This window comes from Anarrhichthys ocellatus, unplaced genomic scaffold, assembly GCF_004355925.1.
Source record: "Anarrhichthys ocellatus isolate YVR2014 unplaced genomic scaffold, GSC_Weel_1.0 scaffold14, whole genome shotgun sequence".
NCBI lineage: Eukaryota > Metazoa > Chordata > Actinopteri > Perciformes > Anarhichadidae > Anarrhichthys > Anarrhichthys ocellatus.
In genome coordinates, this window is record NW_022280044.1 from 7,759,297 (window position 1) to 7,776,233 (window position 16,937).

The 16,937-nt window shown below is 41.3% G+C and overlaps 1 protein-coding gene across 4 annotated transcripts in view; it reads left to right on the forward strand.

Annotated features, from left to right (window-relative positions):
• khdrbs3 (KH domain containing, RNA binding, signal transduction associated 3) overlaps positions 1-16,937 on the forward strand; it is an 88,849-nt gene that overhangs the window by 27,067 nt on the left and 44,845 nt on the right. For all 4 annotated transcript variants that reach the window (XR_004212996.1, XM_031853739.1, XM_031853738.1 and 1 more), the window contains exon 2: positions 13,147-13,265. Coding sequence is in view for 3 of the 4 variants with exons in the window: in XM_031853739.1 (XP_031709599.1) it covers positions 13,147-13,265 (119 nt within the window). In the remaining variant the exon portion in view is untranslated. The remainder of the gene's footprint in view (positions 1-13,146; positions 13,266-16,937) is intronic.

The following is a 16,937-nucleotide window of genomic DNA, read 5'->3' on the forward strand; positions in this document are numbered from 1 at the left end:
CAGCTTAGCTTCTAGGGATGACAATGTCTGCTGTTGGGTTGTTTGGTTCATCACTTTGGTCCAGACTGAGATATCAGCGTGTTAGCAGAGTCATCGCAATCATTTCGTCATACTCGCATTAACATTCTGCTCAAAGCAACACTTAATCGCAGCCTCAGACTCTCAATTTCATTGAAATAGAAACACTGATCATTCTCATTGTGCGTTTGAGCCACAATCTTTAACATTTGAATGTTTTCTTTTAACACAGTCGAAGATGGAGAAAGAAATAACAGCATGTTATACAGCACAGCAAAGCTCAACTGCCTCATTCAACTCGTTACATCTAATTACCAACTCATTACTGCCCGCTAGCTGGGCTTCGTAAAATATCAATCTCAGTGTTTTTTCACCAGGTGAAAATGAATTCAAACATCTTTTGGCTTTCTGAAAGAGCGTACGATGAGTCAACATTTTTCGCACAATGCAATACTCTTGTCATGCGTATGTGAAGAATCCAGCGTGTGTGCTAATGCTAACAGACAGAAGCTATTTCTGCTGCCTCAATGGAGGCTGAAAGATAAATGACTGGAAGCGATGTAGCAGTATTTTATCAATCTCCTTTAGGAATTTACCTTTTTCGAAACAAGCTTTCTCACTAACAAGCTAACAATACACTGAATGTCCACTGGTTGAAGGGTTGTCGGCTCGATCCCCAGCTCCTCTTTTCCACACGTCAAAGCGCCTTTCGTGCAAGACACTGAACCCCAAACTCCCGATGGTTAGACTGATATTGAGCGGAAGTGTTTCCGCCTCTTTGAGAAGCTAACATAGATCCACATTCATGTTTCGTTAGGAAACACAATGAGCAACCTGTAATGGAAGAAAGTTGGAAAGACGGGACAGATTCAGGCGTCTGCATCTACCGTGTGATCATGCGCTCAGCCGCATCGCCTATTGATCTCAAATACAAAACTGTCAGATAATCTCTGGTAATAAAACAACAGAGGATGTATTTGTATTTAGAGCTGATCCAGGGAGTCTTTGCCAGCGCCTCGCCGTTGTTGCCAAACACTGTGTAGACATGAGTGCATCTCCGCTGGAGAACATCAAGCGCTTGATTTCATTTGCAATATTGATCTTTTTGTTCTTGGATTTGCTCGATGTTCACGACCATGAAAAGATGACAAACTGCAATCTAATTGATTTGGCTCAGCTAGGAGCAGGAGGTCGACCGAGCTTCAGAGGACAAGCGGTGCTGAGAGGCGGCGCGTTTGCTCAACGCCGCGCTGGAATATTTTAGAAAATAATATGCATGTGATGATATCATAACCACACTTTAATGCCTCTCTAATGCGCTCTGACTTAGTGTGGAAATTAATTTCTCTATTTAGCAGAGTGTGTGTGTGTGTGTGTACGTCCAACCCAGCGCCGAATGCTTTTAAGAGGCACTTACGCACTTTTCGTGCATTTGTCTGCAGTTTTAATTGACACGCTATGAGTAATTGAAATAAAAAATTAAGGGGGTCTGGTCGTTACCAGTTATGATGATTCAGTGTATTTTGATAATGCACCCTGAGATGAGGCCCAGATAATGATGTACATTAAGCGGCACAGTTTTCATTTTCATCCTCGAATCTCCCCTCCCCCAACACCCTTTCACAGCTTAATGACACTTTTATGGGAAACTTCATTAGGCAAAGGGATGTCGAACCGATAAACATCGGCTCGTGTTAATTCTGGGATGAAGTGGCCTTGCTGTGGTCCTTTCATGTTAATGTCCAGGTTTATACTAAAGGTTGGGGTGTGACCAGATGGATGATTTATTGTTAATTAACTCATGTGTAAAAGGATTTATCTTTCCATCCTTTTTCCTTCCCAGCTGTTCATTCGGGACATTGGTCCACTGGGGCTCGGTGTTTTGTTGTCCACTCACCGGTCTGCGGACAGCCTAATGAAGAGAAAGCATCACAGGCTGCACCAGCACTGCAGATTGCTAAACAAAGATGGCGATTCATCTAAGATGTAATCTGAGCACAGAACACTAAGTGGGTGTCTTCTAGTGTTAGTTCAATGTATCGGGATCATACAGGCCTTTTATTAAGGATCAGATCTCAGCCAGGCATGTGGTCCTCTTCTGTTATAATGGAGGCTCATCCTTGATCGCAGATACGTGTAAAGACCCTGCAATTACATAATGTTCTCATTACATGTGTTATTTATTGATTTAATGTGCGTTTTTTTTTTATTCATCCTTAAGCCTCTTTAATATTTATCGCAAGGTTTCACCATCATTATAGACGCAGTGGGTCACTCTGCATTAGGCTCGAAATAAAGCGGATTGACATGTATAGACAGGCCGTTACAACCTCAGCAGACGTCTTCACATACTCGCCTGCATACTTTCTTTGTATCTGGAGGATTAAAAAAGTATCTGCAATAGGTGGCAGAACAGGGCAGAGTCCTCACTGTACTACACCAGATTGTATTCCTAATTTGATACATTTCCCCTTGAAACATTAAATAATCGATAAAAACAAAATGCAACAAACTGCAATGGAAACAGACTTAGAAAATAAGTCATGAGATCGCCATTGAAGATGCACTCTTTTTTCAGGAAGTGCCCATTTCATGGAATCTAAAATGTTAAAAAAAACCACAACAGGACGCAGAAACATGATTCATCGGTTGCTCTTTCGAACTTCCCACCGTTGTTGTGAGGTTAACTTCTAGTTGAATATATGACGATTCAATCCGAGAAGCCTGAGTCGACTGCCAATCTCAGTCGTATCGTCGCAGTGACTGCAAACAAAGGATCATTTATAGATAACATGGATATTTCAAAATCAAAGAATAGGCCAACATGTAATAATCAGAGCACTCACGTAAAAAAACTATCACAGAGCTATTTTGAATTTATGAACAATTCTCTAAAATCGGCTGGGGGAGGTGCGTAGAAACACCTGTTAGCTGCAAATAGTCCTAACAGCTGTTTCCAGCATCTCCCGCTGACTGTCCCTTCGCTTCCCTGATATTTCCCTTCTGGCTGTGAATTAGTACAATATGGAAAATGTAATTAGGGCTTTAACAGGGAATATGTTTAAATTACAACCACGAAATGGAAGCAGGATGAGAAACTGTCTTCTTGTCGATGGATGTCAGCTCTGTTTCAGTACCACGGACAGCACCACACACACACAACATATTATTCTGAAACAACAACTAAGCAATTGCAATGTGTATCTCAGCCAATAATGTTGTTTTTAATATTTTTCTTTAGATGCAAAAAGCTTAAACAGAGGGTGATCAATGAGCAATAAAAAAAATAGACATGATTCAACGATCAGTCGACTATAGGCCAGACTTGACCGATCAGATTCGACTATGTAAATTCTTAGTCGTGGGAAACCTCTGTATTGTTGATACCATTGGTTTAGTTCAGTTAGCTGTTTACCTAACTTCACACCCTGATGAACCGTCCTCACTCTTCATGTTCAACTTGCGTTCTTGTATGTTTTCACTTCCTAGTAGCAAGGCTCTTGTCACTATTGGGGACCACCTCAACACTAACATCAGCTTCACGACTTCAATTGACTTCTTTTCCCAAAAACAAACTAGGCCAAGAAAAGACATAGGAATAATTAAGTTTAACCAAACTTAATTATCTTGAAAAACATGGTATCCCTGAAGAAAACAAACCTTTTGAACAAGATTAAACAAATGTCATAGCTCAAACTTAAGACAGACTTTACAGTGGACAGGGTTTTGCTCAAGGTTCGCTGAGGATACGGTGCCTCTTTCGGGAATCAGCTCCTCACATTTAATAATGCATCCTTCTCCAGTAAAATACTCACAGCATGGAAACCCTCACAGATCTGTCAAAGAGCAGCCATAAAAACACATGTCTGCTGATTTTAAGAAAACAGAGCAGCTTGATGATTTCTAATCCATTGTGCAAAAACACATGTCATGATGAGAAATATTGTTAATTATGCATGTGGGAATATTACAGGAGGCTTGAGGATCAAACTCATTGCATATTCAGCATTTTTTAGGCTACAGTTTTGAATGTTCTATAAATTTGCTTTGGAACTTACAGCCGCTCTGTTTCGCATAGTCAGCAAGTTATACAGAGCGTGTCATTATAATATTCATTAACACACCTAACACTTCTGTTGTGAGTTGCTGGGATACCGAGGTTAAGTTATTTATTTAATGATCAGTAGAATTTGTTTTCTCCTCTAAATATGCATTAATGGGCATTTTAAATGTTTTTTAACAGCTCAGCACAAGTGTCCCCAACTGCCAAAAAGTCTACTTTATCAAAGATGAAGTAAGAGCTCATACATGACGCGGTAACTTCACTGACTCACTGAGTTTGTGTCCAATATTTGCATTGTACTTCTTCATCTGAGGAGCATGAGGTGGGCCCACACAAACACTTACTTTCATGTCTCGTGGATTCTTCTGAACCTTCCTGCGTCTGCCTCCGTCGACTGCTCAGTGAATATAAATATGAATGCTTATGCTTTTAAAGGATCAGTATGAGAATGCACTAGCTTTTGTAATGCAGGGAGGGAAATCCTGGAACCTTGTTAGGAGGGATCCTTTCTAAGTCACCACATCATTTCTCATGAGTGTAGTGTGTTGCTCCCTTGCCAATTTACGCTTCTCGGTCCCTGGTCCTTCACCGAGCTTTTTTATCCCGTTCCAATTCCAATTCGTCAAAAACCGACACTTTGTCAGCTTAGTGTCACTCCTCGTGGTTGTACATTCAAACAAAAACACCACTCAGTTAGGTTTAGGAGAAACATAATGGTAGGGTTTCAAATGAGTAGGGAAACTACGTAACACCAATAACGTAACATCAGCACGGAAAACACGGAAACTTAAAAGGCAGGGTTGGGAATAATCTTCAAAAACTTCAATGAATCAAATACTCTGACAAAAAGAAAGAAAACAACCTGACTGCCCTGATTTGACGGGCTACCGACCTGCTTGCCCATATTCTGCCTCATTGCTCGTCCCCTGGGTCTTCCACAAGCTGCTAGCTTCACATCTGTCAGCACCAACAATAGCCATGTTGGTTGTTTATGTTCATAATTATAATTTTGGGGGAGTGGCTTTGGATGGAGGCCTGAAGGGGACTGGCTGTCGGTGTTGACGACTTGGCGACTCTCTTATTTAGCAGCTTTTGGAGCTAGTGCTGTTTGCTAGTTTCTCAAGATTAACCGATCCTGCCTTTAAACGTCTCTCAACACTTTGGGACACGAACACCGGACTCCTGGTTGAAAGTCTCATGTTTGTTTAGTCTATTTACCTCCCCTCCTTCACACTTTTGTTGGTCTTAATACAAAGACATCACACTCTCAAGCATGTTCTCTGAACTCTTTACACTGTAGTTACTTGTTGTCGGTATCAGACGCCGAGGGGCGTGATCAAAGCATCAGTATTTGACGCCATGGGAATGACAACGGGCTGTGATTTTTAAAATTCCCACTTGTTCAATTTTAAACCACACATGACCCCAATATCAATGCCACATTATTGCAACAGGCACAACTGCGGATACTTGCAAGACACGTACTGTTGATGCCTTGCCCTATAAAACCTCCCTCTATTACGCTTTGCTGTTTAATGCAGCTGCTCAGGATTTCATGGATGAGGACAAATTTGTAAAGCAAAATCCTCTGGCAGGTTGAGAACACTTTGATAATCTCCGTGCAAGCAAGTCTTTAAATGAACAGGTGCCAAGATAAATGCACCCTGCAACTATCTTAATGATAAGCAAACAACGTAGGCCTGAGGTAGATGGAATGCTGTCACACGGAGGATGGAGCCTGTAGCAGTTCTGGCATCTTTAAGGCGAGTTGAACCCTTAAAGGCCTTAAAAACAAGCTTTAGCACTTTGAACAACCCCACCACCCAAGGGGATCATGAAGGAACTTTAATGTTCTTACTCAACCATTTGAAATGTGTGACTCACCCCGAGAGTGACAAGAGCATTCCTAGAGATCCCATGATTTTTGCAGAGAAAACGTTTTATATTTGTCTAATGCTTTCGCCATTAGTTTGGGGGATTAAGATCATCTGCTGCCATACGCTTCCAGAAGAGGACAGGGTTGGACTTCCTCGGAGATCCACAGAATGGAGTCCCTCACTGGCTGGATGTATTTATGATGCTTCACAGGCCGGATACTGAAATGAAAGAGGCACCACTCGAGGGGTTCTGTGTCTTAATCCGTGGACATTATCTCTACACTGTAAGCGGGTCTTGGCTCGTTACCTCGCAGTAGAGAGCCAGGCTGGCAGGGTTTCAGGGAGAGAGGCAGAAAAGAAAGGGGAAGGAGGGAGGGGAGGGCCTTGCCCGGCCGCCGAGAATGTAATCTCCAGATTAGGGGGCGAGACGAATTCCTGCTGCCAGCCTGACCTTGTCAAGGCAACGGAGAAGCCAGAGTGAAATTGAGATTTCAGGACAGGAGCGAGTCGAGGCGATATATATATATATACAGTATATATATATATATATATATATTTTTTTTTTTTTTTTGAGCGTTAGTGTTTCTTTTTCAAGGGTCAAAGCCTTGACACCATGATTCACGCTAAATGCGTGTGGTCACACTGGTAGCGCACATGAAATGTGTGTGGGGCAAACTGTTTCTGGCACTGACCATACTGCCTGAAACCCTCAGCGGTCTGTCAGTCGAGTGCAGTCTTTATGGGTGGAAGCAAAAACATAAAACATCTCCAAAGTGCCATCGTTTGTCCAAATTTATTGAGACTCGGACATTTTCAATTTTGACCCTGTGTGGATTAGTTTTTATACATGAATAAAGACTTGGTTGCTCTGTGTTATACCTAGAATGTCTAAGGATTTTAAATGTTGCAGTGATAAAATACAGATCACTATAATTTAGCAAGAACAAGTATTTGATGTGAATTTGCAGTGTAAAAACCCTAAACTAGGTTTACATTTTTTTTTTTTCCATGTGACTTTAAAAATAAGAAATAACATGTTCCTCTTTAATTAATAAGCAGTAAAACACATGCTCGCTCAATTCAATATTAAATAAGCTTCCATCTGGAATTTTTCTTCAATTTTACTTTGAATATTTCAACTTTCCGAGTGACTTCAATGTCCTTTTGATTGTGTTTATATAAGCACGTTATGGTTAGAAGCTGGAAAATGAGAATAATGATGTGGCATTCATGTTTGAGCATTTCATTCATTTGACTCGTAATTGCAAAACAACAAAATAATGAGTCTGCCTGCCGCAGACAGCCACATACAGCATCAGTCGCATAAAGGAAGTGGCGGAAAGCTGCCAACTACCATTGTGCTATTTAGACAAGATATATGTTTATTGCCTCAGCTTGTTGAAGCCAAAGGAAACTCACTGTCTCCTGATATTCAATTAAATTATTTACAGAAGGAAACATACTGTGAGCTAAGCTCTTCTATGCAGCTGCATCCTGTCCGTGCTGAGCGGAAATGAATAGTGGTGCAAATTATAATAACGTCCATATAATACAAATTAATGCAATGTTTTTCTGCTATTTTGTGACTAGGAATGCGAGCAGAAGTAAGAAATGCATCTCAACACTTAACAGCAAACACAATGAAACAGTTTGCTTAATTGGAATGTCAAATGCTTCACCTATAATTTTAGACCAAAGAATAGTCCTTAATCGTACACAAAGGCGGCTGTTAACATCCGACAGTCGGTATTTACTGCAGCTAAAGGTTTCTGTGAGATACGTACATTGCCCTCGGGCGACGCACTTCGATAAATATCACAGTTAGATAAATAACTGTAGGTTGAGCCACGAACATAAAAAAAAAATGTGGCGTGGAACACTGTTTTATGTACAATTAATTCTGAAGCACCAGTCAGTTCTGCTAAATTGAAGCAAGACACGGGGTTATAAGGCTCCCCTCCCTCTGTGAAAGGAAACACAGGTTGGGCTTTCCATGCTGCCATGGTCTCATCCACACCCTCCGCTCACACCATAGCAAAATGGGTCATAAGATCTACGATCCAACGTCTGTGTCGAATTCAAAGTGTGAGACACAATCCGGTGTCAGAATTCCCTCGAACATTCAAAGAATCTGTGAGGTCTTGAATAATTGTGTTTGAATCAGTGCAGACACCAGGGAGAATGTACTTCTCATTATATTTGTTAGCTGGGAACTTCACACATATTGTTTACGAAAGTGGCACCACCACTCAGGGCACCCACACCGCTTTATTAGATATTAGAGAGCTGCTGACCCAATGCTATTTTTCACATTTAAATTAAAGCAACCCTGGCTCTCAACACTGTGATGCTATTGGTAATCAGTTATGGGAAATAAAAACTATGATACAAGTGGAAAGTAAACACTCCCTTATATTGCAATGTGAAGCAAGTAAAGCCAATAGTGTCCATTGATAGACTGGCGTTCTCTGCTTTCCACCCAGTGCATTTGGGTTATCCTCCAGCACGCACTGACTGAATTTTCCGGATCCGTTTCATTGACATTAAAGGAAACGGTCCAACATTTTGATGGTATGTTTATCGAATTCTTTGCCAAGATTTCGATGACGAGATTGATACCACTCACATATCGGTGCGATGCATATGGAGCGAGAGAAAGCAGACGGTCGGCTTAGCTTAGCATAAATACTGGAAGCAAGGGGGAAACAGCTGCAGAAGAACAGCCTAAAATCCCCAAATGTCGCTTCAAACCTTTTGGTTTTTGTTACTCAGACTAAGCAAACGGTACAATTTTAGAGATGTTGGTCAGTGTATTTTTTAACTGTGAAGAAAATCACGCTATAGCTGTTTCCCTTAGCGTCTAGTATTCATGCTAAGCTAGGTAAACGGGCTAAGGTTTAGGTAAAGAAATTATTTGTGTCAATTGCTGGTCTAATTTAGAGTCAAATTAGTTTGCATCCTTTGTCATCAATTTGGGTAAAGCTTAAAGAAAAAGTTTTTAATATGACAATACAGAACAAATCAAAGCTTAAAGGGTTTATAGAGCCGAGGCTTTCACACTGAAGAGGCTCACTGACTTTAATGTGAAGGGAGGCAGAATCTTGCAGATGAAACATGTCAATTTATATTAAAACAAACAAAATTGTGTTCAGCTTAAAAATCTATTAAAAAAAAATAACAAAGCACTGCAGCAAAGCGGTAGACATATATTCCGTGTGCATTACAGATCAGAATAATGTCCGATGCATTGACACATGATCCTATTACTGTACATGTGACTCTCCCTTACGTCCTGTAACAAGGGATGCACCCGGTGTGCAGATTCTGTACTCGTGATGTATCGCGCCCCTCAACACGAAATTGAGAGACTTAATGACCCAATTGCCTCAGTCCCCATTCCCCAACGCGACTCTGCAGCACGTAGCTGAAGTCATGCATAATCCCACAAAATCTACCCAGCTTATGAATTTTAAATGGCGAGGCCTAAATCACAGAGCTGCTTTTAAGTGAATCCATTTCTAATAGAAGGGCAGACAGCTGGGATGGTGTGCGGTTGTTGGGGGTTGTCACCCAGAGGGGCGCATTTTATAGACTGTAAGTATATTTGTAATGTGTGCAATGGTTGTAACGTTGATATAATTGATGCACTGATCCCACGGAAACAAGAGAGGCAGATATTGTTCGTGTTTTTTGCTTAAAGGATAATCACAGTTCATCACAACACTGATATTACGTTAGTTTTGGAGTCACCAAGTTAATTGTTCCGATCTGGGATTGCCATTCAGCAAGGCAGGCTTGTGAAGCTATGCAAAAATATGAAATTCAGCTTTTAAAGCCAATATGTCTCAGCTGCGCAGAGACCCAAATGAAATGACTCAATGAAATATTAAATTTGCAGATTTTTTCTTCAGTTCTGTTTGACTCTCTGGTCTACGTTCTCTGGAGGACGATTGCCCTATATATTGTTGCACATATATATACATGCAGCAATTTTCACTGAAGGGGGATGTTGCTGTTTAAATATGTTGGCTATTCTCAAACTGAATTTGTTTCATTCCTCCAGTATAATTTGAGTCATTTACCTTAGAGGATCTGCAAATGTGCAACAGACACAGTATGAAATAGGCACACTTCATGGCCAGGTGAAGAACAGGGTGATATGTAAGGAATCGTACAACGTGGATAATGGCACACACTTTTCTACGGCCTCTCCTCAAAGACAGGCATGGCGTTGCACTCAGTTGTACTCATGAAAAGGTATTGAAGTGGGCGTGTGAAGAATAATAAAAGAGAACTTGAGAGGTTGAAAGTCTGCCGTACTTTCTAACCTTCTAACTGTGAATAATTGTATCACTGTCCAATTGTGACATTGTGGTTGGGACAATCTGACAATCGCCTCATTTGAAGCATACTGACTCTGCTATTCCTTTTATGAATAATCATAATACAATTGTTCTCACAAAGTAAATTCCTGAGATTTTGTAGACACCAATTACAAAATAGACTTCTGTTAAACGTTTGACAAGACTTCTACAATTTTTTACTCTTACTGTTGTGAATTTCTACTACATTGAGGTTTGTTTTTAAGGACTCCACAAGGGAAATTCATTTGCATTACAAGTCAAGTATAAGTGTGCAGTGAGCTACACAATGTAGTAAACTATTTTTTGTCAAGTGACTGGCTGTTCTTTTTGAGTTCATCATCCAGCTCTTATAAAATACCTTTAGCTTGTGCACAGTTTTCCTTAATGACGTCCCAGGTTTTACGTCAAACTAAAGCGGTTTATTAAACTGTTGTATAGTTGAACGTGTTGTGAGCTGTGACATCATTTACAACATGTCTAATTGTCTTACTAATAACCGAGACTTGCATTCTAATCTTAGTTATATTAAAGCATTTTGGAACCTCAAAACCCAGAAGCCCTCATCAGGAGAAAGTGATGAACATACGTACATATTCAACAATATTATAGGCCGAGTGGCTCCCCCAGAGCACATATAGTCAAACAGTATGCACCTTAAGGGAATCTTCAAAAATATTAATATTCTATGGAATCCGTTCCATTTGGGTCTGAGAGCAGCTGAGACACATTGGCTTTAAAAGCTTTATTAATCTTCACATACCACGTCAATGTGGTTGAATGGAAGGTGTGTATTACATACCATAACAATCGAGAACGAGACTTCTCGATGTGCCTTTGAATGACTTCCAGCATTCTAAGGCACTTATTCAATAAAAAGGTATGCGTAGCGCCTCGCAAACGGCCAAATTACACCACGCTGGCTATTCACAGCCGAAAGAGAGAAGTCTCATAGAGCTGGAAGAAAAAGAAGAACACAACAGGCACATTTTGCTTGCTTCAGTGATGTTTAAATCTCTTTCTTTTGAACACTTGGTACGGACTCGGAGATGGAGGTGGTTCTCAGCTCACGTCGCCACATTTTCTCCCACAAAAATTGCGGCACAAACAAGACCTTTTGAAAGAACTGCAGTCGGTTCGTTCACACCAGCTGATTCCGTGTTGCCGTGCTCAGATGTTGAGCTCATTTGAAGCTGCATGTTTGGCTGCTTATTGCACCTGCCGATTGATTGCCGTGCACTGTCGGCGTTTATCTGGACTTGAAATGCAAAATTGTCTTCGCAGGCAAGTTGGAAAAAAATGGTTCTGTAAGCTTTGAAAAAAAAAAAAACCCATTGAATGATTTGAAGTTGAAACACAATCTCACTCACAATCTCCCAATACATCAGAGCCTGAATGTTTTGAGGACAACGCCTGGTGGAAGGAGGACACTGTCTTGGCATGTTGCTAGGCGATGCATTAATATTAATGTTGTCTTTTCTCAGAACGTGTGCACTCTCTGCCCCCCTTGAGATAAACCGAAGCTTAAAGATATCTCCATCTCACTGGTACCTCTTTCATCCTCGTCAACACTCATATCAAAAGGTTTTAATTACATTCCGCAGTATTGCTGCCGAGCTTTGTTGAGAAATCACAGTTGCCTTTATAGTTTCCGGTTTGCAGTGCCGATATGCTCAGCTTGTGTCTGATCTGGTGTAATTGAAAAAATGGGTACATGGTATATCTGGTCGTGGGACGTGAACATGTTTGAGTTTGTCATGTTTTCACATTGAAAAAGGGTTTATTTCACCTGAATCTCACCATCACATCTGAATCTGAACCAATCTAAATAAAGAAATCTCTATTAAAATGTGAACTGTACAGCTAAAGCATCCCGACCTCTCTGTTTTTAATCTTGTTTTTTTTCCTTCCATTCAAAATTAGTTTTGAACACCAGAAATAAATCTGTGATGGAGTTTGCCCTCTTCCTCACCCTTTCCCCTGCTGGGCTTTTAGCTTGGAGTCTTTGTCGTAACCTCCGCGCACCTCTCAGCTGCCCTCGCTGCAAAACCATTTTCCTGGCACTGAAACACAGATGCTATCCATCTGATTAAACGATCAAGGTTACATCTCCAAATGCATCAGAGTCTACCTCTCCCACAAGAAGAACTGTGACAGCCAACATTTTTGGTAGCCCGGAGGTGCACGCTCCAGTGTCCTCGCTATTATTATTTTTCTGTTTACGTAAATTGGCATCTCTGCTCAAATTGAAAAGCATTATTGTGATCGAGACTGAGCCAAAAGGTTGGATGAATGATGCTGAAGGGATCTAATATCCTTTATTACTGTGCCTAAAAGGGTTCAATCTGCAGACCAACACATATACAAATGTATCAACAATGGTTATGGTAATAGGTTTCCTGTTTAAGTCTTTTAAACATTAACAGGTTCCAGGTTATCAAATATCTTTCTTTGTTTTGAAGCATTGCATTTGAAGACAACCGTTTGGGCCTTTTGAAATGTGTTGTAGGTTAAGATGGATGTATGCGCTGGAGCTATTCGCTGGGTCTGGTAGTCACAGTGAGGTTGCCATATTTGGTACCATTGTTCCTGTACAAAGATTACAAAACCTGTGTTTGAAGTTGTTATGCTAAGCTAGGCTAGCCATGAGAAAGTTATTGATCTTCTTATCTCTCTCGTGGAAAGAAAGCGCATGAGTGTACACCCCAACATGTTCTACTGGTTGATAATGATCATGTTAGTTGTCACTACAGTCATTTTAGAGTCTTTTATATTTGCTGCTGGTCAAACCCCCGACTCATTACTTTTCTTTTTCCTTCTTTTTCAGAGATTGAAAAAATCCAGAAAGACGAGGACAAGGACGAGGAGAAGTTCATCGACGTCGTCATCAACAAGAACATGAAACTGGGCCAGAAAATTTTAATACCAGTCAAGCAGTTTCCTAAAGTAAGTGCTGTAGTACCACCGCCAGAGACTTCTCCCAGAATGTCAAGTGCATAGAGAGAGAATTTTAGATTGTGATATTTATAGATAATGAAGCCAACTACAGCAGCTCGGGGTTTGATTTAGATCCCTTAAAAGAGCCACTTGAAGCTTTTTGTTGACGCTTTATGTGATGTAGCATATCTGGTGGATGTTGGCTGACAGAACTGGGGATAGGACTATATTAGGGAAGTTACTTCCTGTCCTTCTTCAGAATTGTTTTACGCTTTTGAAATGTTACGACTGTGAAGACTCTTTCACACACGGCTCCCGGTAAATTACTGGGATAACCTTTCTCGTGCCATTTGTGATTTTCACTACTCACACATGCGCTACCTTCAGGAGCATTTCGATCTTGCGCCTTTTCACACGTGAGGTGGAGATCAGCGGTACAGATTTGCCTGGATATCAATGCCTGCTCCCATTCACACAGGACCCCAATGTTTCTGAACATTTCCGGCTTAGACTGCATGAGCGAAAGGGACATAATTCTCACTCTTTTCATACACACACCTCTCTATTACACTGACCTTGTTCAATGACGCATTGATGTCTTATATTAATTTGTCAATGAATATATGATTCAAAGAAATTATCTCACAATAGATTCTATTTTTCTCGAGTGTGCAGTGGATTTCTTATGACCCTTTTTAAGGTGTTTTTTAAGTTCTAGTGGTCTTTTTTTGTCATGAAAATGAATAGCTTGAAGGGAGGGAGTGCGATTGCAATGCAGCACATAAGTCACATGTATAGGGTCCTAGACAGCCGGCTTCGCGATGACCTCCACGTGAAGCCGCTTTGAGCGATAACACTGTTGCCACATTTGAGAGCACTTCAGCCTCGCCCACCGCGAGGAGCCTTCACCGGCAGCAGCGTTTATTGGAGCCTTGCGCTCGGTGCATGACAGGGATTTCCCGCTGGGAGCACGATGGGGAGGTTGGTGTAAAAGTGAGAGGGCCACACTTAGACGGGAACATCACTCATGTTTTCACCTCAGCCCTCCAGGGGGAAGGACAGTGGTAATCTGCAGCGTGTGGATACAAGAAACACAACCAATGAAGCTCTAGGGGTGCATTTGGGTTTAATTTGCCCCAAAACATGCTTTTCTGCACAATGACACTAGAATTTTAATGACATGCACGTTAAAATCGTGCCTGTCAGTCTGTCGGTTTAACATGCAGGGAGTAAAAATTAGTCCAAAAGCAGCTATTTATTTAACACGTAGCTTTAAAAATTCAACATGAAGCCACTTGAGCTTCCGTGAGAAACACATCCTCTGTCAACACTCTTAAAATAACTGTCACTGAAAAAATTCCCAGCGTTCTCATTTACGCTCAAATTCTTGTCATATGAGATTCTGTGAGAAAATGTTACAAAAATGAGAGTGAAAATTGTTTCAACAACAAGTAACCACAGTGACCACATAGTCCTGATTCTAATCTATCAAAATATATGTCACATGTTCACATTCATATGCATTTCCATGGAGTCTGTTAAAGTAGTCTGCATCTTGTTAGATAAAGATCTTTAGATGGCAGCTTATTTCAGTGGCTATATATCCGTGTTTAGTCAGGACCTACTTCAGAATTCAATATAGTCATTGAAAGGCTGTCAAAGCAACAGTCATTTGTGAACCGTAAACCTTTTAAAAAGTTGATTTTTAAAAACCAAACTCACCCGATAGCGGACGGAATGTCTTTTTACCTGCTAATCACCAAATCTAAGTTCACTTGTTGGTTTTGCATTTACTCTGAGAAGGAGAGTCATTACATCACCAGACATTGACGTGCACTCTGATGAAGAGCCGGACCATGAGGGCTGTGGATGTTTGCACGTAGCGTCATCCGGAGGCTGTTCTACGTCTCCGAGGTTCACAGCTAAACAGATTTGCGTTGACAGCTTTGATAAGTAGTAGTACTAATGCGCTGTTTAGAGCTCCAACAAGCCACCGAAGGAAGACAAATTCAATTTGTTCTATCTGACAGGTAGCAATGGCAAGAGTGATCGGTCTGACTTGAATGGGTTTTCTCCTGAGCTGCGAGCATCACCTTTGGGCTCCTGGCATTGAAGACATTTTCCAAATAGCCATTTAGCAGCACGTGCAGAGAGGTTAGATCCGTCCTCCGCAAACATAGCTTTTTATCAGAATGAAGCGGGCAAGGACGCCACACAGCAAGTTCCAGGCTGTTGACTCTCTGAGATGAGACGGAGCTGTTCCTCAGCGATGATTTTTAACACCCAACAATGATGAATTTTTCGACTTTCTGAGATTAAAGTGCTGTATGGTGTAGTTCTGTTGTGTAATGGACACTGCAATAGTGAAAGCTCCGCAGCAAACAAGGGGCCTCGTTCACTTAAGGAGAGAGTTCTTCTTATTTGATTTGGGAACCAAACCATCCAATAATTAGTGATTGATCATTTATAGGCTTATTGATGCTACTAAATGAGACAGCTTGTTTTTGTCTCCAGTCTGGTGTTCCAGCCTCTCTAGGCCTAAGTTTATTGTCATCCTCTCAGTTTCTGAGTGTGAACACGGCCTTGAAGTCTGATGCCCTTTTATGGGGATGGGCGGGGCGTTTACCTGCTAATTAGGATCAACCGGCGCATGTTTTCAATTTACGAGAACAAAGGGATTTTGCGGTTTTAGAACATATAATAAATCTGACCTTGACCTTTCTTAAGAATAAATTTAGGACAAAACACAGGAAGATCTTGGTGAATGAGGCCCATTGTTTTGTAGAAGCCCACACAGTAGCTTTTTGTATTATTGTTTTAGAACAAAACAAGATAGAATTGAAACATTGGTGCCAGAAATAGAGAGGCTAAGATTTTAAATCATGATTTAACCAGTATGACACATAATGTCACACCTACCCGGCAACTAAAAATACCCCTCCTTCTGAACAAGGATGCGCTATCAGCGCTCATCTGTACATTTTGCCCGAGCCGTGGGCCCTCTCTCAGACAGCGTCTTTTGGCAGAAAGCACCGCAGGCCATTAGCGAGGCGTAAGGAGTCCCACTGGTTTATTTCCAGTTCAGACTGTGGCGTTCCTCTGTGCTGGAAGCGGTGATTTATCCTTCTGCTGTAGTTCCTGTCCTGCTGTCCTCAGCACAATCACTCTGCGCTGGCTCTCTGTGAGCCCACCTTTCGCCAGGCTCGCAGTATTACATTCAGCAAATGATGAAAAGATCTCAGATGTGCCCCCCCCCCCCACTCCCCTCGGCCACCCTCCCCCTGCACCCCCTTCATGTGTAGTGCGATTAATCATAAATCATTTCTCTACTTGTGTCCACTGTCTTTCCAATCATACGCATGACTATTTTTTTGTTTCAGCTGAATATGGTGCAACAATTCCAATTCAGTTTTTTTACATATACAGTCATTTCTTTTCTCAATTCTTTTTGTGTTTTTTTGTGTGCAACTAACACCACAAAGAGCAGCAGGCCACAACCTGTGATTAAACACATCAGCTTTTATTGTGGTGATTAGCACAGCAGCAGCCCAATCCCCTCACACAGTTTAATGGCATGAACCAGTGCAGGAGCCCAGGCAGGTTTTATTGTAAATCACATAATCCCTTGTGATAACTAAAGCATTAGCTAACCCCCAGATCATCAATCACAGTAGGAGTCAG